At 38.3% G+C, this 24,799-nt stretch overlaps 1 protein-coding gene across 1 annotated transcript; it reads left to right on the plus strand.

Moving 5' to 3' along the window:
• The first annotated feature begins 16,598 nt into the window (after positions 1 to 16,598).
• Positions 16,599 to 19,401, plus strand: SPINT4 (serine peptidase inhibitor, Kunitz type 4). Its single transcript, XM_023625944.2, has 3 exons — positions 16,599 to 16,764; positions 18,167 to 18,341; positions 19,210 to 19,401. The coding sequence occupies exons 1-3, from the start codon at positions 16,650 to 16,652 to the stop codon at positions 19,229 to 19,231; spliced, it is 312 nt and encodes a 103-aa protein (XP_023481712.2). The 5' UTR covers positions 16,599 to 16,649; the 3' UTR covers positions 19,232 to 19,401.
• The last annotated feature ends 5,398 nt before the right edge of the window (positions 19,402 to 24,799 follow it).

Below are 24,799 nucleotides of genomic sequence, written 5' to 3' on the forward strand. Positions count from 1 at the left end.
ACTCTCAGTTCTCAGTGGGAGCTACACCAAGTCAATAAGGATATCTGGGAGACAGAATAAAAGAAGTCACTTTTTTCTTTCCGTCATCTGGGAGGAGGCTGAATGTGAATAATACGAAGACTATGATCCCTTGGAGAAGACCCTTATCACTGTCATGATCTCCCCAACGATTACAGTTTACAAAATAAGTGTAATTAAACAGATGATAAAGTTTTATAGCAACGGTTGGCATTTTTTTTTCCTGTAAAGGGCCAGATATTATATATTTTAGGCTTTTCAGGCTATATGGTCTCTGCCACAATTACTCAACCCTGCCATTTAGCACAAAAACAGCCATAGTCAATACATAAATGAATAAATGTGACAGTGTTCCAATAAAACCTTATTTGCAATCATAAGTGACATGGAAGATTTGGCCTGTCAGTCATATTTGCCAAGAACTGCTGTAGAGGAATTTGACAATTGTAGAGAAAACAGCTGAAAGTTATAAATGTTAAGCAATGCTTTTGGCTGACTCACAATGATAGAAGATAAAATTGGAGTTTAGGGGCTACCTGAGATTGGGGGCAAGGGGGCTCTTACTAGTAGATACCAAAGTTTTTGGAATGAATATCCAAATGCCTTTATCCTAAAAGTAAGAGTGAAATAGAAATAGATGATGTTACACAGGGAATATAAGCCCAGGTGTGAACCATCACAATTACTCATGGGATTAAGGTGATCTTGAATTCAGTTCCTCCAGCCGAGCAAGTCTCAACCAGAGGTGATTTTGCACAACAGGTGATGCCAACCCTGATATCGGTTTCCCCACATTAAACCCAGCATATATGGGGTTAAAACCAAAACATTCATTCCCTGCTTACTCTCTGGCTTCCTGGCTCCAGAATCTACTATCCTCCATGGAGACAGACACTGTCAAGGACAAGCACCTGGATCATCTCCTCCCCGCAAAGAGATACAGGCTGGTGGGAAAGCTGATGACCAGCAAGGTCATGGGCTCCCTCCTCTCTGCAAGTGTCTCAAGGCCAAAGACAGGCTGGTGGGAAAGCTCCGACCAGCAAGGCCATAGGCTCCCCCTCCCCTACCTAAAACCCCAAATAAAAACCCTTCCTTTTAGCTTTTTGGGGAGTTTGGGATTTCAGCGTTAGCTGCCCTCTCTCCTTGCTCAGCACTGTGCAAAAATAAAATTCCTTTCTTCCACCACACCCGGTGGCAGAAATTGGCTTGCTGCGCAACGGATGAGCAAACTCACTTCAGGTTCGGTAACACAGGAACATTTGGCAATATCTACAGAAATTTTGGGTTAGCAAAATCGTGGAGAGGGTGGCTTCTACTGAAATTTAGTGGGTAGAGGCCACAGATGCTACTAAACATGTTATAATGCATAGATCAACCCCCACAAAAAATTATCCAGCCCAAAATCCCAACAGGGCCAAGGTTAAGAAAAGCTGCTTAGTCTACTGCCTTCCCGAAGCAGTGTAAATCAAGTTCTCCAAATTATCTCTATAATTTTTCAGAAAACATGCCCAGTATGCAAGTTTTTAAAAGACCATGCATACAAAGAGACAAGAACACATGACAAAAACAAGATTAAAAACAGGCAATGGAAGGGGCTGGCCCCGTGGCCGAGTGGTTAAGTTCGCGCTCCGCTGCAGGCGGCCCAGCATTTCATTGGTTCGAATCCTGGGTGCGGACATGGCACTGCTCGTCAGACCACGCTGAGGCAGCGTCCCACATGCCACAACTAGAAGAACCCACAACGAAGAATACACAACTATGTACCGGGGGGCTTTGGGGAGAAAAAGGAAAAAATAAAATCTTTAAAAAAAAAAACAGGCAATGGAAGCAGACTCAAAAGGGATTTAATAATGGATCTTTCAGATATAGACTTAACATAACTATTCTTAATATGTTTAAGAAAATGAAAGAAGATGGAAATTTTCAGCAGAAATGTGTCCCCCAAAACTTGAAAGTCTAGAACTGATAAGTACTGTAATTAAAATTCAGTGCTAAATGGAAGTGTTTAAGAGCAGATTAGATACCATGAAGAGAAAAACGGTGAATTGTAAGATAAGAATAAAACTTTAGAACAGGGCACAGACAGAAAAAAAGATGGAAAGCCAAGAAAATAGCATAAGATATAAGAAAGATGGAGCGAAATGGTTAATGTAGGTGTAATTGGAGACCCACAAAAAGAAAAGAGATTAAATAGAGCTGAAAATATATTTTGAAAAGATAATGGATGAGAATTTTCCAACACTGGTGAAATATATTAAGCCATCAAAAAATCAGTATGAATGCTAAGCAGGATGAATACAAAGAAAACCACATCTAGGCACATCATACTAAAACTGTAGAAAACCAAAGACGAAGAAAAAATCTTATACAACCAGTGGTGGAAAAATTCAGTATACCTTAAAGGACCAACAGTAAGAATCTCCACTGATTTATCAACAAAATTAATGGAGGCCAGAATTGAAGAGCAATAAAAAGGTAAAAGGGAGACTTCTGGTTTCTGATCCAGCATGTAAGAAGCTTGGAAGTCACCACTCCATCCTAACAACAAGTAAAAAGCTGAACAAACTGAAAAAAATCAAAAACGTTTCTTAGATCTGTATGAGGTCACAGGGTAAACCACTGCCCCCAAAATTGGAGAGACCAATAGGCAAATACAGAGAATCACAGCTTACTAGATCAGAAGTCCATGAGAAGCAATCACTTCAGGAACCATTGCCAGGGTAGGGAAACCCAAACTGAAATGGACAATTTGCTGGAGGCTCAGCATGGATGACTTTGAGAGTAAAAACAGTCCAGGGGAACCTAGTGATAGAGAAGGCCTGGCACTTTTGTGAGTTTTATCTCCAGGAACTCTACCACGTCCTCACAATGAATATTAGAGAAAAATCCTCTAGTGCTTCCAGAAGCAGGAGGGGGAAAAACATTCTGAAATATGCTAAAGTATTCTGTTCTCCTTAACAAGGTCTGCACTCAGGAGAAACTACTTATTCAGAGCCTAACTGACCTGGGAGAAGGGAAATACCAACTCCAACTGGCTCTATCCTTCCACATGGAGGAAGGGAAACACCAAACTCCAGTCCCCTCTAGCCTTCCACATGTGAAAAGGGAAATACTCAACTCCAGCCCACTCTAGGCATCCCATTCTACCTACAAGGAGGAAAGGGGAGAAACTGAGAAGCATGTATGAAGTTCACAATGCAGAGGAACAGGCTCACTAAAGACTGAAACCTAATCAGAGGACTTATAATGCTTCCCTCCCCCCAACATCTTACCACCACACTACTTGTTTACAGTAATTACTTATTTCTAAAGCCTCATTTAAGCAGTTCCTTTTACTCAGTACATCATGTCCAGCTATAAAGAAATAATTACAAGACATACTAAAAGGCAAAAAACAAATTTGAAGAGATAGAGAAAGCATCAAAGCCAGACTCAGATACAACAGCGATGTTGAAATTATCAAACAAGGGAATTAAAAGCAACTATAGTTAACATGCTAAGGGCTTTCATGGATGATGTAGATGGCAAGAACAGGTGGACGAGGTAAGCAGAGAGATGGAAATCCTAAGAACGAACCCAAAAGAAATGCTAGAGATCAAAAACACTGTAACAGAAATGAAGAATGCCTTTGATGGACTCATTAGCAGACGAGACAAAGCTGAGGTAAGACTCTCTGAACTCGAAGATCTCCCAATAGAAAAAAGACTAGAAAAAAAAAACAGAATATCCAAGAACTGTGGGATAACTACAAAAGGTGTATTCTATCTGTAATGAGAACACCAGAAGAAGAAAGGAATAGGAAAAATATTTGAAACCATAATGGCCGAAAATTTCCCCCAAATTACTGTCAGATACCAAACCACAGATCCAGAAATCTCATAGAACACCAAGCAGGATAAATGCCAGGAAAACTACACCAAGGCATGTCATCGGCAAACTATAGAAAATCAAAAATAAAGAAAAAATCTTGAAAAAAGCCAGAGGAAAAAGTACCTTGCCTATATAGGAGTGAAGAGAAGAATTACATCCAACTTCTCCTCAGAAACGAAGCCCCAGAACAAAAGTGGAGCAAAATATTTAAAGTGTTGAGAGAAAAAAACACCAGCCTAGAATTCTGTACCCTATGAAATTATCCTTCAAAAATGAAGAAGAAATAAAGACTTTCTCAGACAAACAAAAATTGAGGGAATTTGTTCTGCCTTGCCAGAAATGGTGAAAAGAAGTAGTTCTTTGGAGAGAAGGAAAATTATATAGGTCAGAAACTTGAATTTGCATAAAGAAAACAAGAGCATTGGAGAAAAAATAAGTGAAAGTAAAATAAACACTTTTTTTTACCTTAATTGATCTAACAAATAACACTTTGCTCAAAATAATAACAGCAACAATGTATTCAATTTATATATATACTTATAATTATAGTTATGTGTAAGTGAAATGAATGACAGCAATGATATAAAGGACAGGAAAAAGGATGTAGGATTATTTTGTTATTATAAGGTACTCATACTACTGTCAAGTGCTATAGTGTTATTTGAAAGTGGACTTGGGTTAGTTGTGAACGTATATTGCAAACTCTAGAGCAACCACTTAAAAAGTACAACTGATATGCTAAGAAAGGTGAGAAAATGGAATCATACAAAATGCTCAATTAAAACAATAAAAAGCAGAAAAAGAGTGGAAGACAAAAATAGGAACAAAGAACAAAGGAAACAAATAGAAAACACTAAATATAGTGTAGATATTAATCCAATATATCAGTAATCACTTTGAACGTAAACAGACTAAATGTACCAGTTAAAAGCCATAAATTGTCAGAATGGATCCGAAACAAGACCTAACTATATGTTGTCTACAAAAAAACCCACTTTAAATATAAAGATACATATGGACTAACTTACACAATGTTATTTTTCAATAAAAAGAAAGAAAGAAAGAAAGAGTAGCTATATTAATTTCAGACAGAGAAGACTTCACAGCAAGGAAATTTATCAGGGATAAAGAGGGGTATTACATAATTATAAAGGAATCAATACTCCAAAAAGGCATAACAATCCTTAACATGTATGTACCTAACAATAGAGCAACAAAATACATGAGGTTTTACAGACACATATAGGCAGAAAGTGAAGAGACGGAAAAGAATATTCCCTGAAAATGTAACCAAAAGACAGCAAGGGTGACATATTTATATTAGATAAAATAAGCTTTCAGTCAAAATCTGTCACAAGACACAAAGAAAGTCACTATATAATGATAAAAGGGTCAATTCATCAAGAGGATATAACAATATAACAATAATAAAACAATATGCCCAACATTAGAGTCCCTAAATATATAAAGCAAATATTAACATATCTGATGGGGGAAAAAATACAATAATACTATAATAGTAGAGAAATTCAATACCCCACTTTCAACAATGGATACGTCATCCAAACAAATAATCACTAAGGAAAATTGGATTTGAACTATACTTGAGACCAAATGAATCTAACAAAAATATACAAAACATTTCACCCAACAGCCACAGAATATGCATTCTTCTCAAATGTACACAGAACATTCCTCAGGATAGATTGTATGTTGGACCACAAAACAAGATTTTTAGAAAATCAAGAAGACTTGGCACCAGCCTGGTGGCACAGTGGTTAAGTTCGCACCTTCCTCTTCAGCAGCCCAGGATTCGCCAGTTTGGATCTGGGGTGTGGACCTATGCACCACTTGTCAAGCCATGCTGTGGCAGGCGTCCAATATATAAAGTAGAGGAAGATGGGCATGATGTTAGCTCAGGGCCAGTCTTCCTCAGCAAAAAGAGGAGGATTGGTGGCAGATGTTAGCTCAGGGCTAATCTTCCTCAAAAAAAAAAATCAAGAAAACTGAAGTAATAACAAATATCTTTTCTAACCAAAATGAGATGAAATTAGAAATCAATAACAGGAGGAAAATTGGAAAATCCACAAATATGTGGAAATTAATTAACATATTCCTTAGCAACCAATGATTCAAAGAAGAAATCGAAAGAGAAATTAGAAAATATCTGAAAACAAATGAAAATGGAAACATAAAAATACCAAAACTTATGGGATGCAGCAAAAGCAGTTCTAAGAGGTAAGTATTTATACCAATAAATGCCTACATTAGCAGATTAGTGGTTACCAGAGGGGAAGTCATTGGGGGGTGGGCAAAAGGGGTAAAGGAGTACATAATATGGTAAGGGATAAAAATTAGACTATTGGTGGTGAGTACAATGCAGCCTATACAGAAACTGCTAAATAATAACATACAGCTGAATTTTCACAATGTTATAAACCATTATGACCTCAAAAAAATAATAATAATTTAAAAAGAAAAAAGAAAGATCTCAGTAAACAACCTAACTTTACATTTTAAGGAACTAGAAAAAGAAGAACAAACTATGGCCAAACTTAGCAGAAGGAAGGAAATAATAAAAATTAGAGTAGAAATAAGTGAAATAGAGATTAGAAAAGATCAACAAAACTGAGTTGCTTTTCTAGGAAGATAAACAAAATTGACAAAGTTTTAGCTACTCTCCAAGAAAAAAAGAGAGAAGACTCAAATAAATAAAGTTATAAATGAAAGAAGAGACAATGCAACTGATACCATAGAAATACAAAGGATCATAAGAGACTACTATGAACACTTATACACAAACAAATTGGATAACTTAGAAGAAATGGATAAATTCCTAGAAACATACAACCTACTGAGACAGAACCACGAAGAAAGAGAAAATCTGAGTAGACCAACAACAAGTAAGGAGATTGAATCAGCAACCAAAAAACTTCCAATAAGGATAAGCCCATGACCAGATGGTTTCACAGGTGAATTCTACCAAACATTTGAATAATTAATAGAAATCCTTCTCAAACTCTTCAAAATTAAAAAGAAAAAGAAGAGGGAACACTTCCAAACTCATGTTACAAGGCCAGCATAACCCTCATCCCAAAGCCAGATAAGGACACTACAAGAAAATAAAATTACTGACTAACATCCCTGATGGGCATAGATGCAAAAATCCTGAACAAAATGCTAGAAAACCAAATTCAACAGCACATTAAAAGGATCATACACGATGATCAAGGAATTTGTCCCTGGGATGCAAGGATGGTTCAACATCTGCAAATCAATAAATGTGATTTACTACATTAACAGAATGAAGGATAAAAATCATATGATCTTCTCAAAAGATGCAGAAAAAGTCTTTGACAAAATTCAACATCCCTTCATGTTAAAAAGTCTCTACAGATTGAGTATAAAAGAAACGTACCTTAACAAAATAAGAGCCATATATGACAAGCCCACAGCTAACATCATACTCAACAATGAAAAGCTAAAAGCTTTTCCTCTAAGATCAAGAACAAGAAAAGAGTGCCTGCTATCACAACTCCTATTCAACCCACTACTAGAAGTTCTAGCCAGAGTAATTAGACAAGAAAAAGAAATAAAAGTCATCCAAATTGGAAGGCAGAAGTTAAATTGTCTCTTTTCAGGTGACATGATCTCATATATAGAAAAGCCTAAAGATTCCATCAAAAAACTGTTAGAATAAACAAATTCAGTAAAGTTGCAGAATATAAAATTAACATACAAAAATCAGGGTTTCTAAACACTAACAATGAAATATCCGAAAAAGAAATAAAGAAAGCAACCCAATTTACAATAGCATAAATATTTAAAACTTAAGAATACATTGAACTGAGGTGGAAAAAACTGTACATTGAAAACTATAAAACACTGATGAAAGAAACTGAAGAAGACAGAAATTAATGGAAAGATATGTTCATGGATCAGACAAATAATATTGTTAAAATGTCCATACTACCAGTGATACTGTGATTTATAATACATATATATTCTGGTCTTCAACTACAGTTCCTGGCTCCCAGCTCCCAAAACTCTTAGAATTTCTTAAACAATAAGAGCGATAGGAGCATCTTTTGTTATAACATTTGGTCTTTCGTCTTCAGTTCCTGAAATCACTCCAGAGCCACAAAGGTGAATGGATATCTTATTATTTATGACAAGCTCCTTTCCAATATAGCTGAGTTTATGTTAAAGAAGTGACTTTTGGAAAGCCCCTAGGTAACACAAGGATGGAGATTGGTTGCCAGGGGAACATACCATGTGATTAGAAGGTGGAAACTTCAGCCCCACCCCCTGACCTTCAGGGAGGGGAGAGGGGCTGGAGATTGAGTTCAATCACCAATGGCCAATATTTAATCAATCATGCCTATGTGTGAAGCTTCCATAAAACTCCCTCAGCTACAGGGTCCTAAGAGCTTCTGGGTTGGTAAACACATGGAAGTGCTGGGAGAGTAGCACACCCAGAGAGGGAATAGAAACTCCCCACCCCTTCCCATTTCCCTTGCCCTATGCGTCTCTTCCATCCAGCTATTCCTTAGTTATATCCCTTTATAATAAACCAGTAATATAGTAAGTAAACTGTTTTCCTGAGTTCTGTGAGCTGCTCTAGCAAATAAATCAAACCCGAGGAGAGGGTCAGTGTCAAGAGGGTGGCATAAGCAGACTCTGAATTCACCTCCTCGCACGGACACAACAAATTTACAACTACTCTTGGAACAATTACTCCTGAGGGAGAAATGAAAACTGGATAAAAAGAACTTCCACATAAAAGGACAGTGCTGACTGAGGTGGAACAGACAGAAATTCCTTTCTGGAGAGAAAAAAAGCCAACTGAGCCGTGGTGCTTCGCAGCCAACTGGGAGCAATCCTAAGGCACGAAGCCTTCTCTGAACGAGGAGGGGAGCTCAACAGGGGAATGTTACCACTATAAGCAGCTTTTGGACTCAGCACAACCAAGACAAGTGTCATAATATCTGGCTTTGCTGGCTACTAGCAACAATGGGGAATACCCCCAGAAAAATTATTGGATGTAAGGGGGAAAAAGCTGGTTCTCAAAGGGCCCACACACAAATTCACCTATTTTGGAAAGCAACCTAAATCACCAGAAAGAAAGGTGCACTGTCCTTTGGTGAAAAAAGACTCACCTAATAGGCTCTGAGTGCATCTTGGTGAGAGGTGACACCTCTCCAGGGACCAAGACATTGGTGGCAGCCACTATCGTGACCTAGTACAGATGTGCTGACACAGACGCTGGCAGATGCCATTGGAGTACTTCCCCTGGCCTGTTAGCCCAAGGTCTGCCCCACCCAACAAAGCACCAATTTAATCCAGCTCAGCCAGGGCTGGCAGCCCACCCTAGGGACTGGCCCCACCCAACAGCAAGCCCTCAGGCAACTTGTGGGCCCACAGAGGTGGGGGGCCTATAACCTCTGCAGCCAGATGAGTGGGTCCACCTCTGCAGGGCAGGGGATGTTCAAGGAGAAGGTGGAGTATGTGGGGCATTGGTGGAGTGCATGGGGTCTCTGCAGTGGGGTAACTGGGTCTGCTTCAGTGAGTCAGGGTGCACACATGGGGCAGGACTATGTTGAGAGGGTGTGTGGCCCTGTGGGTGGTAGGGCTTGTCAGCTGCAGCAGACTTGTGCTTCTCAAACAGCCACATAGGGGATTGGCGCCACCTTCCAAAGCCTGAAACAATTGGGTGCTCCCATGCATGAGGCCAGCCCCACTCAGCTACAATCCTGAGAGAGCTGACAACAATCTTGCAGGCTGGAGGCCTATAGCAATTGTGAGCCCCTGATCCTAACAACCAGCCATGCTGGGGGCCTATGCACTTAACAGAAAAACTGAAACAGGAATGTCCTATTAGACCTTGCAACCAACTGTACTGGTGCTCCCCATACCTGATAAAGTAACTGAAGGATCTATAGCAGCCACAGACAGCTGAGCATTACAACCATCTGACCAGGGGGACAGCCTAGCCTCCCTGGGCACCTGCAGCAACAGTAACCCTGCCACAACAAGAGGACACACATAGCCCACACAGGGAACACTCCTGGAACATTTGGAGCTAGTGACGAGAGGGAAGCACACTGCTGGGCATCATAAGGCATCTCTTACATAAGGCCACCTCTCCAAGATCAGAAGACTTAGATGACCTATCTATACATAGATATAAGCACAGAGAAAGAAGCAAAATGAAGAGACAAAGGAATCTGTTCCAAGTAAGGCAACAGGAAACACCCCAGAAAAAGAACTAAATGAAACAGAAGTAAACAATCTACCTGACAAAGAGTTCAAACAAAAAGTCATAAGGATGCTCACTGATCTTGGGATAAAAATGTGTGAACTCAGTGAGAACTTCAAAAAAGAATTTGAAAATATAAAAAAGAGCCAATCAGAAATGAAGAATACAATACTGGAAATGAAAAATTCACTAGAGAGACTCAATAGCAGAATAAATGATGTAGAAGAACAGATCAGCAAGATGGATGAAAGACTAGAGGAAATTACCCAAATTGAACAGATAAAAGAATTAAGAAGAATGAGGACAGTCTAAAGAACCTCTGGGACAATATCATGCACATTAACATCTGTAGTATAGGTGTCCCAGAAGGAAAAGAGAGAGACAAAGGGGAAGAGAATCTATTTGAAGAAATAATAGCTGAAAACTTTCCTAACCTAAGGAAAGAAACAGACATCTAGGTACAGGAAGTGCAGAGAGCACAAAACAAGATAAACCCAAAGAGGCCCACACCAAGAAACGTTATAATTAAAATGTCAAGAATTAAAGATAAAGAGAGAATCCTGAAAGCTACAAGAGAAAGCAACAAGAAACATATAAAGGAAACCCCATAAGGCTATCAGCTGACTTCTCAGCAGAAATCTTACAGACTAGAAGGAGTATCATGATATATTTAAAGTGCTGAAAGAAAAAAACCTACAGCCAAGAATACTCTACCCAGCAAGATTATCATTCAGAATGGAAGGAGAGAGAAAGAGTTTCCCAGACAAGCAAAAACTAAAGGAGTTTATCACCAAGAAATCAGCATTACAAGAAATGCTAAAGGGACTTATTTAAGTGGGAAAGAGAAGACCACAAATAGGAATAAGAAAATTATCAAAAAAAAAAAAAGCAATAAAACCACTGGTAAAGGCAAATATACAGTAAAGGTAGCAGATCAACCATCTATGAAGATCAAAAGCCAAAAATACTAAAATTATCTATTTCCATGATAAGTGGGTAATGGATACGCATGCACAAAGAAGGAAGTTAGATATGATATCAAAAACATAAAAGGTGGGAAGAGGGGAGTAAAAGAGTAGAGCTTTTAGCAAGAGGTCAAACTAAAGAGACCATCAAAATAATACAGATTGCTATATATGTAGGTTGTTATATATGAACCTCATGGTAATCAAAAACCAGGAACCTATAATAAATACACAAAAAATTAAGAGAAAGGAACTCAAATATAATACTAAAGAAAGCCATCAAACAACCCACAAGGGAAGAGAGCAAGAGAAGAAGAAAGGAAAAGAGAAGAACTATTAAAACATCCAGAAAAAAAGTAACAAAATAGCAATAAGTACATTCTTATCAATAGCTACTTGAAATGTCAATAGACTAAATGCTCCAATCAAAACACATAGGGTGGCTTATTGGACAAAAAACAAGACCCATATATATGCTGCATACAAGAGACACACTTCAGACCTAAAGACACTCACAGACTGAAAGTGAAGTGATGGAAAAAGATACTGCATGCAAAAGGCAATGAAAAGAAAGTTGGGGTAGCAGTATTTATATCAGACAAAATAGACTTTAAAACAAAAACTGTAATAAGAGACAAAGAAGGGCATTACATAAAGATAAAGGGAACAATCCAACAAGAGCATATAACACTTGTAAATATCTACACACCCACACAGGAGCACCTAAATATATAAAGCAATTATTAACAGATATAAAAGGAGAAATCAACAGCAACACAAGAATAATAGGGGACTTTAACACTCCACTTACACCAATGGATAGGTCATCCAAACAGAAGATCGATTAAGACAACATTGGCCTTAAACAACACATTAGACCAGATGGATTTAGTAGATATATACAGAACGTTCCACCCAAAAACCACAGAATACACATTCTTTTCAAATGCACATGGGACATTCTCCAGGATAGATCACATATTAGGCTACAAAACAAGTCTCAATAAATTTGAGAAGATTGAAATAATACCAAGCATCGTTTCTGACCACAACGGTATGAAACTAGAAGTCAACTACAGGAAGAAGATCAGAAAAGCCATAGATATGTGGAGATTAAGCAAAATGCTACTGAACAATGATTGGGTCAATGAAGAAATCAAAGGAGATATCAAAAAACACCTGGAGACAAATAAAAATGAAAATACGACATGCCAAAATTTATGGGATACAGCAAAAGCAGTTCTAAGAGGGAAGTTTACAGCAATATAGGCCTACCTCAACAAACAAGAAAAATCTCAAATAAACAATCTAATGGTGTACCTAAAGGAACTGGACAGAAAGAACAAACAAAGCCCAAAATCAATCAAAGGAAGGAAATAATAAAAATCAGAGCAGAAATAAATGAAATAGAGACTAAATAAACAATAGAAAAAAATCAATGAAACCAAGAGCCAGTTCTTTGAAAAGATAAATGAAATTGACAAACTTTTAGCTAGACTCAACAAGAGAAAAAGAGAGAAGTCTCAAATAAATAAAATCAGAAATGAAAGAGGAGAAATTACAACAGACACCTCAGAAATACAAAAGACTATAAGAGAATACTACAAAAAGCTATATGCCAACAAATTAGATAATCTAGAAGAAATGGATAAATTCTTAGACTCATACAACCTTCCAAAACAGAATCAAGAACAAATAGAGAATTTGAATAGACCAATCACCAGTAGGGAAATCGAAACAGTAATCAAAAACCTCCCAAAATAAGAGTCCAGGACCAGATGGCTTCCCTGTGAATTCTACCAAACATTCAAAGAAAACTTGATACCTATCCTTCTCAAACTTTTTCAAAAAATTGAAGAGGAAGGGAAGCTTCCTAGCTCATTCTGTGAAGCTAACATTACCCTGATACCAAAACTAGACAAGGACAACACAAGAAAAGAAAATTACAGGCCAATATCACCGATGAACATCAATGCAAAAATCCTCAACAAAATACTAGCAAATTGAATACAAAATACATTAAAAATATCATACACCATAATCAAGTGGAATTTATTCCAAGGATGCAGGAATGGTTGAACATCTGCAAATTAATCAACATGATATACCACATTAACAAGATGAAGAATAAAAATCACATGATCATCTCAATAAATGCAGAGAAAGCATTTGACAAGATTCAGCATCCATTTATGACAAAAACTCTGAATAAAATGGGTATAGAAGGAAAGTACCTCAACATAATAAAACCATATATGACAAACCCACAGCTAATATTATTCTCAGTGGAGAAAAACTGGAAGCTTTCCCTCTAAGAAGAGGAACAAGACAAGCATGCTCACTTTCACCATTCTTATCTAACATAGTATTGGAAGCCTTAGCCAGAGCAATCAGGCAAGAAAAAGAAATAAAAGTGACCAAAATTGGAAAGGAAGAAGTGAAACTGTTACTATTTTCAGATGACATGACTTTATGTATAGAAAACCCTGAAGATTCCACCAAAAAACTTTTAGAAATAATAAATGAATACAGTAAAGAAGGAAACAAAATGAACATACAAAAATCAGTTCTGTTTCTATACACTAACAACGAAGTAGCAGAAAGAGAAATTAAGAATACAATCCCATTTATAATTGCAACAAAAAGAATAGAATACCTAGGAATAAACTTAACCAAAGAGGTGAGATATCTGTACACTGACAACCATAAAACATTGTTGGAAGAAACTGAAGAAGACACAAAGAAATGGAAAGATATTCTGTGCTCTTGGATGGGAAGGATTAACATAGTCAAAATGTCCATACTTCCTAAAGGAGCCTACGGATTCAATGCAATCCCTATCAAAGTTCTAACAACACTTTTCACAGAAATAGAACATAGAATCCTAAAATGTACATGGAACAACAAAAGACCTCAAATAGCCAAAGGAATCCTAAGAAAAAACACCAAAGCTGGAGGTATCACACTCCTTGGTTTCAAAATATAATGCAAATCTATAGTAATAAAAACAGCATGGTACTGGCATAAAACAGACACATAGATCAATGGAAAAGAATCAGGAGCCCAGAAATAAGCCCATACATCTATGGACAGCTAATTTTCTACAAGCGAGCCAAGAACATACAACAGAGAAAGGAAAGTCTCTTTGATAAATGGCTTTGGGGAAACTGGACAGCCACATGCAAAAGAGTGAAAGTAGACCGTTATCTTACACCATACACAAAAATTAACTCAAAATGAACTAAAGATTTGAATGTAAGACCTGAAACCATTAAACTTCTGGAAGAAAACATAGGCAGTACACTCTTCAACATCAGTCTTAGCAGCATATTTTCAAGTACAATGTCTGGTCAGGCAAAGGAAACAATAGAAAAAATATACAAATAGGACTACATCGAACTAAAAAACTTCTGCACAGCAAAGGAAACCATCAACAAAGCGAAAAGACAACCTAACAATTGCAAGAAGATATGTGCAAACCATATATCTGATAAGGGGTCAATATCCAAAATATAGAAAGAATTCATACATCTCAACAACGAAAAAACTAAAAACCCAATTAAAAAGTGGGCAAAAGATCTGAACAGACATTTTTCCAAAGAAGATATACAGATGGCCAAGAGGCACATGAAAAGATGTTCAACATCACCAACTATCAGGGAAATACAAATCAAAACTACAATGAGATACCACCTCACACCAGGTCAGAATGGCTATAATTAACAAGACAAGAAATAACAACTGTTGGGAAGGATGTGGAGCACAAGCAACAAAAGCAAAAATAAACAAGTTGGACTATATCAAATTAAAAAGCAAAGGAAATAATCAACAAAATAAAAAGGCAACCTATGGAATGAGAAAAATACTTGCAAACTATATACCTGATAAAGGGCTAATATCCAAAATATATACGGAACACATACAACTCCTTAGAGGGAAAAAAAAAAGCCACATAATCTGATTTTGAAATGGGCAAAGTATCTGAAAAGAGATTTTTCCAAGAAGACATGCAAAGGGTCAACAGCACATGAAAAGATGCTCAGCATCACTGCTCATTAAGGAAATGCTTATGCTAGACATAAGATTAATATACAACATGAATTACATTTTTGTGCATCAGAAACAAATAGAAATATAATGCTTAAGGGTACCGTTTACAATAATATCAAAAATATAAATAAGATTGCAAGACCTGTATGGGAAGTATCATAAACTTTTCTTGGAAGATATTAATGAAAACCAGTACAGATGGAGAACTACAAACCAAAGACAATATTGTAAGGATGTCATTCTCCTTAAATTGACCAGTAAATCCAATACACTTCCAATCAATATCCACAATGGGTCTTTTTTTTTTTAAGATTTTATTTTTTTTCCTTTTTCTCCCCAAAGCCCCCCAGGTACACAGTTGTATATTCTTCGTTGTGGGTCCTTCTAGTTGTGGCATGTGGGACACTGCCTCAGCGTGGTTTGACGAGCAGTGCCATGTCCGCGCCCAGGATTCGAACCAATGAAACACTGGGCCGCCTGCAGCGGAGCGCGCGAACTTAACCACTCGGCCACGGGGCCAGCCCCCCCTCCCTTTTTTTTTTAAGATTTTATTTTCACAATGGGTCTTTTAAAGGACTTTAACTAAAATTTATATGAAAATACAAAATCCTAAGATAATACAAAATTCAAGTAATTACGAATGGCTTTGGAGCAGGAATATACAGTGGAGTGAAATAAAGAGCTCAGAAGTAATCTCATATATACAAGTGAAGTTATCATATAACTGGATAAAAGAGAAACTCATCAACAAATGAGTCTGAAACCATTGAAAAAATGAAATTGGACCTCTATTTTATACCTTACCAAAAATAATCAACTTCAGATAGTTTAAGGGTACAAATATAGAAGTCAAAATTTCAAAAATGTTACAAGAAAACAGAACCAAGTTGTCCCATGTTCCTAGGTAATATAGTGTAGTGAATTCAAATCTTGTTTCCGCTACATAGTAGATGTATAACTTTATACATATAACTTAACCTCAGCCTCAGTTTCTTCATCTGTAAATGATGATAATAATTGCACCTAACTCATGGGGTGCATACGATAATTCAATGATCTTATATATATACATCTATATCATGAAGGAAGTACTACAGGGGTTAGTTACTATCATTACTATTATTGTGTTTATTACATTCTTTCTGTTGCACCAGGATCAGTCTCTTCCTTGTGATAGAAGTTTGAAGAAAGGAAAGGAAGCAATACTTTTTAAATTCTTTGCTCTGATGGTTATACCCTCCATGGTTAAATATACGCAGAAGCTCTGATCCTTTAGTTTCTATGGTTTCTACATGAACATGGGACTCACTATCAGCCTGGGACCTTCAGCTTCATGGCTGGGTACCCAAGCACTCATTGTTCAACTCAACACCTAGTAATGCCCAGTCTTGGCCCTTGGGGTAAGCGGGCTCAGCCCTCTCAAGTGTCAAGCCCAAAATATAACAGCAGTTGATACCAAGACTCTCCTACCTACTGCTTGCTGCACCATGAAGACTGCTGAGCTGAGATTTCTTCTGGGGCTCTTCATCCTCTTCTTGCTGACCACCCAATTAATGGGTGGTGTTACTAGACTTACTGAAATGATATGTGGAGAACTCAAAGGTATGAACTTGAATCAGAAAATAAATCCAAAGACCAACTAGGGAGGAAGGGGGAAAAATTTGAAAAAAATGTGATATCCAGGTGGTCCAGGAAGGTCCCCTTTTGTGTCAATACTCATAGACTCTTAGTCCCTTGACTTGGGGCATTACTAACTCTAGGGGTCTTGAGGAGGCCTGATGAGGGGGAAAAAAACTATGATGCAAATAGGTCCTTTCCAGATGGGGCTCTCTTTTGTAGGCGGTTCAAAGGACTAGAAATATTCTGAATTAGGAGTTTCATGGCAAATTTCAAAGATCCCAGACCATTCAAGAGTATGTATTGAGATGAGAGAAAAAGGGGACTGGAAACTGAGCGAACTGAGGCAATTTCAATATCTCGGCTCTGGGTGCATAAAGAACACTTGAATACATGGTCCCTATTTAGAGGAGTTCACGGCATAGATGTGAAAGGCAATGAAGCTTTCTTCCACAGGTAATGTGTACAGGCTCAGTGCTTCCAGAGCATGGGGAGGTGGCACAGTCTACCCTGTGAGTCAGATACCCCACATTCTGGCCTTGCCACTTAGGAAATGTGTGCCCTTGGCCAAGTCACTCAATCACTTACCACTCCTTAGCCTCAGTTTCCCCTGTGTAAAATGTAAATCAGAAAAATGCCTGCTTCAGAGGATATTTGTATGAAATAAGATTATGCATATAACTGTACCTAAAGAGCTACTTCTTTTCCAGGGAGTAAATTCCAGACTGGCTGCTTGAGTAGGATAAACAACAGTCTCTGAGTTGCCAAAACAATCATGTTGTGGCTGTTTTGGCCACTCACTATGCAACTCTCATCAATAAAAACAGAAGGTTTGCCTCTGGGAAGGTGATGGGGGAGAGATTACAGGGTATGAGGGCAAAAGAGAATCACCCCCAGAGTTAGGCATCTTTGTATGTAGCCTGCTTCAAGGACAGCAGCAGGCAGAGTTACCTGAAATTTGGGGTGTATATAGTATAGTGAGCGTATGAAAACTGGAGAATGAACGTTCTGAATTATATGTCCTATGTGGGCAGTTAAGAGAGAAAGATGAAGGTACAGAGAAGCATGAGACTGTGACTTAACAAAATGGAAGAGGTGAAACGAGAACCTCATCACTTTGCACACGCTGCTGGTAGAACCTTCTTTTCTCACTGCTCACTGTTTCTCCAAGTCACTGACCAGTGACTGGAGTTGTAATCAATTTGCACACCCAATTCCAACCTTGCCAAGTGATCCTAATTCCAAGAGAAAACCAGATGTCCTTCGGGGACCTTGAACATGGGAATATTTCCAGACCAACGTGAGGAATTTTTAAGGGCCCATGAAGACAAGATCTCCTGCCGCATTCTAACTAATTCCCCCTAACTCAATGGAATCTCTCATGCAGACCCCTGCAATATGGATTTGAAACTTGGCAGCTGCTATGAAGTTCACTTCAGATATTTCTACAACAAAACTTCCAAAAGATGTGAAAGTTTTGTCTACACTGGCTGTGATGGCAACCTTAACAACTACAAGCTTATAATAGACTGTAATATAGCCTGTGTTGAAGCATACCAAAAGTAAGGAATCCAAACTTGTCCTTGGTCTTGGGGAGATGAAAAGTAGAGGATCTGGGAATGCAGGATAAACCTTGGTTTGGGATGGGAAGAGGGAGGATTGTCCTAATCTAAAAGTTTAATAGCTGGGTTAGATCTCAACATCATTTGTCATTTTGCAGTTAGTAAGTCAAAAGTCCAGAGAGAAAATAATAGCCACCACTTACTGGACAAGTACCACGTACCAGGCACTGGACTAAGCAATTTACATATATTGACACAACTGAAAATTTAAATCATCCTAAGGTAGATGTGTATCATTGTTTTCATTTGGCAGATAAGGAAACCAAGCCCAGTAGAGGTAACTAACTGGCTCAAGGTCACATTATCAAATGGCATAGCAAGTTTTCTAACCAGATCTGATGGTCACCCAAGGCTTGACCATCTGACAGGCAAAAGGTCACCCAAATCCAATCCTCCCAGACCTGTGAACTCTCTACAGCAACATGCTGTTTTATACAACTAAGCTCCCAGCCTACACTTGACCATTTCCCAGCCATAGGAACTGGAAGAACGTCTGTGGAGGCTAATAGGGCTCTGGTATGGCTGATCTCCAGGAGAGTGAGATGGAGAGTGGTCTTGGGAATAACTCAAAAGCAGACATTTGTTTTATTTATTTAATATTCCTAGTGAATCTTTGCAGTGCCTGGTACATAGTAGGCAATGATTAAGTTTTGAGGGAATGAAAGAATGAGAGAGTAATCAATGGAACAGGAGGGACATTGAAAGAGATGGCATCCTTGGGACTTCCCTTGAGATAGAACTGACTTAAATTAATCCAGGGGGACTTTCTAAAACCTATAACACAGACCTGGTTTTTTTGCTTAAACAGACATGGAAAGGAAAGCCCTTGAGCTTCTTGATGCACCATCTGAAATACAGATATAAGAAAATTCATACCAACTTTAAGATCTTGGTTGTATTTCCATATTCCTTGAAACTTCCATCTGTTTGCTGTTTTCCTGATTTTGGTTTTGTCTTTCCTGAGAAATAGCCGTATGACCATTAAAATGGAAGAATCTTGTGTCAGCCCTCCCTCCTCTCTGAATATCTCTCCGTTTGCCTTATCTGGAGTTGGAATGTCAGCTGGTACTGTCCATTAGCTCCCTCTACCCTCCTGAACCATTCCTCATCCATGCACACAATACTTGCACTGTGTCAGGTGTGACAAGCCAAATCTGTGTAGGTTTGTATGACCTCCCCTCTCAGGCTGAGCTAGTTAGTGGAACCAAAGTACCAAATCTGTGCTCCATTTTGTCCTTGAAATCAAACTAAGCTGTGAACCTCACACTCACATGAAATGTCCCTGCACTTACAACAAATTTTCCTTTGTGATGTTTCCTGATTTATGTCCACCAAGCCAGAGGCCCCAATTAGTTTAACTACCCTCCCAACTTGATCACTACTTATGTGTAGATATTTGGACATTTTGTACTGCCTCAGTCATTGAAATTTGACTTGGGTATTCTCAGTCCTTCTGGAAAAAGAACACTCAACTTCAGCCCAGTGATTTTATTTTAGCTACCAAGAGAATGATCATCCAAACACCATTTGCCAAGTCTTCTTAATATAATGCTACAAGGTTCAGCATGGCCATGATCTTCCCAGCTGTAGGATTCTCAGCTTGACCATTTCATCTCTGAATTTTTTCAGGCATCCCTTCCCTTTCCGTCTTGTTGACAAAGTCTAATGCCTCACCTGCAAATCATATCCTGGACTACTGGTGGCTAGGGCCAATATAACAGACACTGTAAACAAGTGAGATCCTATAACTAGGAATGCAAGCCTGATCTCTGTTCAGTCTGAAGAATAGGAAAACCAATTCCCTACATTGAGACAATTTTCTGCCAAAAATTCTAATTACTTGAAGATCAGACCCTCCTTCAGGCAGGATTTACTCTGAATAAGTGAAGCCCTAATTCTGGCATATTTCAACTTTGGTGAAGACTCTAGAATTACAAATCATTCTTGAGCCCAATCAGCTGCAGGAGACATTCTGTGGACCCTGAAGTAATAGGGACTAGGCTAATCTGACTGGTTAGAAAAATGGAAATTCTGAGATTTTCCTGTTGTGAGTCATGAAGCTGGGTGTGCCAGAAGTAGACAGACTTTCAAGGACAAAAGACCATATTCCCATAGCCTGTTTTCTGCATCTTCCAGCCAACTCCTGGAAAATCCAGAGAAGTAAAAAGAAGGTTTATGGACATGAATAAATAAAGTCAAGACCAAGAATTCTTTGAGGAAAAATGGCAGTTATATCTTGGTGAGAAAAGGAAATAGATGCCCAAGACAGAGAGCTGGGCACCAAAAGTAGGAGAATGAGTTGGGTGAGAGTTTTGAGTTGTGTTATTCTCCCCACCACAAAAATCTGGGTCTGTCATTGCCTGCTCCCTTTCCAAAGCACTAACAGCCAAGATAATACAAGGGTGATTGAGATGACATACTGGTGGTTTCAGAGCCCAGCTAGGGTAAGAAGTGTATAAAAACAGGTGCAATTGGACTACCCATACACAGAGCTTATTGTTTTCTCTCCTTCCTGTGCACACTGAGAAATAGATGACTAAACCTGAGACAAAAAAAAATTCCATAGAAACCACATCTAGGGCATAAGTAAAGATATGTTCCCTGATAGGGGTGGGGTGGGGATGGGAGAATAGCTGATTTAGGAAGTAACAAATGAGTGTAAATAAACCCAGATTGTATCATTGTGGAGTCTCTGACTGGAATTTTCCACCATCCACTTTAAATCAACCAAGAGAGTTAAGAGACTTGAGCTTTGGTCCTTCTTTCCTATACTGCCTCTCCTCCCAACCCCATCCATTCACCACATACACAATAAAAGCAAATCAGCTCATACTACCATGGACAAATGATCACAAACAAAATTTACTACAAACATGTCAACAAAGAGAAACAAGCTAAATAATCAATATGAAATAACCCAGAGTTAATTGAAGAGATAAATGAAATTGGCATAATTAATATTCTCAACTAGATCAGAATGGATATTGGTATATTAAAGTGGGAACTTATATTAACAAAGAAGAATCAATAAAAAAATACAGGCTTTGGAAAATAGAATAGGTAACCTAAATGACATAATAACTGAGATAAATATAAAGGATATAGCCAAAGTATGAATGATGGTAAAAGATTAGGTTGAGGACCTTCAGAGATATCAGGAAAGAAGAAAGAAATTTTAAAATATAAAAATTAAGGCAGGGGAAGATGGCAGAGTAGGAAGCACCAGAATCTCTCTCCCCACCCAGACAACAATGGCAGGAGCAGAATCTGTCTAACGTAACTATTTTGAAACTCTGGAGTCTACTGAGGGCTTGCAACTTCCAAGGAAAGACTTAGAGGGTAATTGCAGTTGATTTTGGTCAATTTCAGCTCTTAGCACACTGGCAGTTACACCTTCGCCAACCTTAGCCACATGGCAGCCAGCTGGGCACATGTTCCTGGAGCAGCTTAAATACAGTTTGCAGCAGCCAGGGTGGGCAAAAAGAATCCTGTCTTACAAATATCAGGGATCTACGCCTTGATCACTGATTGCTGCTTCTGATCACAGAGTGCACACAAAGGAGCACCTCCCTTCATTGTTGCAAGCCCCTCTCCCTCAGGCTAAAGTGACTTTCAGGGATTTAAAGGGCCAGCGTCCTTTTTCCCCCTCCCTTCATTTTGCTCTTTTTCTCCTTTTGGGAGCCAGATATTAAAGACTAGGACATTAAAAAACAACTGCATATATGGGGAAAATTAGAAAGTAACCATGCATGCCCAGGAAAAGTCTCAAAAAAGACATGAGAATACCTTAAGTTCACATTTCAGGCTGATTCCCAGGACAGAGACAGCCTATAGCAAACAAAACAAAAAAAAAAACAAAAACTTCACAAAAACAATAACAAAATAAAACATCATACCCTGGGGAAGAGAGAGAATCTGATTTCTAGAGTTTGTGGCAACTCTAATAATGTGGTTTATTAGATTCAAATGTCCAGTTTTCCTTTTTAAAAAATCACAAAGCATACAAAGAAACACAAAAATATGGCCTATTCAAATAAAAAAAATCAACAGAAATTTTGTTCCTGAAAAAGATCTGATGGCAGATCTTCTAAACAAAGATTTTTTAAACAACTGTCTTAAAGATGCTCAAAGAACTGGAGAAAGTCAAGAAAATGATATATGCACAAAGTACAAATATCAACAAAGAGATTTTTAAAAACTAGAAAGAAATTCTGGAGCTGAAAATTACAATAACTGAAATGAAAATTTCACTAGAGAGATTCAAATACAGATTTAAGCAAGCAGAAAAAAAAAAGGAGTGAACTTGAAGATAGGGCAATGGAAATTATCAAGTCTAAAGAACAGAAAGAAAAAAGATTGAAGACTAGTGAACAGAGCCTAAGGCACCTGTGTGACACCATCAAGTAGACTAACATAAGCATTGTGGGAGTCTCAGAGGGAGAAAAGAGAGAGAAAAGGGAAGAGAGAAAATATTTGAAGAAATATTGACTGAAAACTTACCAAATTTGATGAAAGATATGAATATAAATATCCAAGAAGTTCAAAAACTGCAAGTAAGATAACTCGAAGAGATGCACACTGAGACACATTGTAATCAAACTTTCAAAAGCTAAAGACAGGGGCCAGCCCTGTGGCCAGGTGGTTAAGTTTGCATGGTCCACTTCAGCAGCCTGAGGTTCGCTGGTTCAGCTCCTGGACACAGACCTACACACCACTCATCAGGCCATGCTGTGGTGGCATCCCACAAAGAAGAACTAGAATGACCTACAACTAGGATACACAACTACATACTGGGCTTTGGTGAGAAAAAATTAAAAAGAGGAAGCTTGGCAACAGATGTTAGCTCAGGGCCAATCTTAAAAAAAAAGCCAAAGACAGAGAATCTCGAAAGCAGTAAAAGAGGGGTGACACATCATATACAAAGGATCTTCAATAAGATAACAGTAGATTTCTCATCAGAAACTTTGGAAGCCAGTAGGCAGTGGGCCAGTATAGTCAAAATGCTAGAAGAAAAAAAAACTGTTAACCAAGAATCCTATATCTGGCAAAACCGTCCTTCAAAAGTGAGAGAGAAGAGAGGATCAATCAAGACGGCAATATAGGAGGCTCCTGAACTCCCCTCTTCCCAAAGACACCAAATGTACTGCTACATGTGGAAAAATTACCTCTGAAAGAAATCCAGAAACTAGCTAAGTGACTCCTACACATTGGATAAATGAGAAAATACCCATACTGAAACAGGTGAAAAAGCCTGAGACACACTCTCGTCATAAACCCCACCCCCGGCACAGCCATACAATGAGGAAGGAACTCCCAACTCCCAGCTCCTCTCTGAGGAGCGAGGTGATTTGGAAACCAAATCTAGTGCCTCAGCTTTTAAGATTCTCACCTAAGGGATGGGCCCCCAAAGCACCTAGCTCTGAAAGCCAATGAGGCTTGCATTCACAAGACCCATGAGACTATAGCAAACAAAGAAGCAATTGTTAATGGGTGCAGGACACTCACTGCAACTATCCCCCAGGGCTCAGTGCAGAGGGAATAGCCTCTCCCAGTCTTTCCCTGAAAGAGGTCCATCTGCATACTTTGAAAGCTGCTGCCTGAATGTCAGGCTTGTAATTTAGCACACATCTAGGGGTTGGCTGTGATCCTCCCCAGAGATGGGAAACCAGTGGACACCTCTCCCACCATCTCCCTGTAGCCTGAAATTCTCCTTCTCGGTATGTATCCAAAAAAAAAGTGAAAACAAGATATCAAAGACATCTCTGCACTCTGTTGTTCATTGCACCATTATTGTTTTCAAACAGCCAAGATACGGAAACAACCTACGTGTCTTTCAACAGGTGTACTGATACAGAAGATGTGGTATACATATATATACAATGGAATATTATTCAGCCATGAAAGAGGGAAATCCCAAAATCTGTGACAACATGAATGGACTTTGAGGGCATTACGCTAAGTGAGATAAGTCACACAGAGAAAGACAAATACTGTATATATCACTCGTATGTGGAATCTAAAAAAGCCAAACTTTTAAAAACAGAGAATAGAATGGTGGTTACCAAAGGCTTACGGGTGGGGGAATTGGAGAGATGTTGTTTAAGGGTACAATCGTGGAACTAATAGATAAATAAGTCCTGGGGATCTAATGCACAGCATTGTGATTATAGTCAACAATACTGTATAATAAACTTCAAAGCTGCTAAGAAACTAGATCTTAATTGTTCTCACCACAAAAAAGAAATGATAATTATGCGATGTGATAGAAGTGTTAGCTAACACTATGGTAGTAATCATATTGCAATATATAAATGTATCAAATCAACACATTGTACACCTTTAACTTGCACAATGTTATATGTCAATTATGTCTCAATTAAAAAAGAAAGAACAATGAT

Source organism: Equus caballus, chromosome 22 (genome assembly GCF_041296265.1).
Source record: "Equus caballus isolate H_3958 breed thoroughbred chromosome 22, TB-T2T, whole genome shotgun sequence".
NCBI lineage: Eukaryota > Metazoa > Chordata > Mammalia > Perissodactyla > Equidae > Equus > Equus caballus.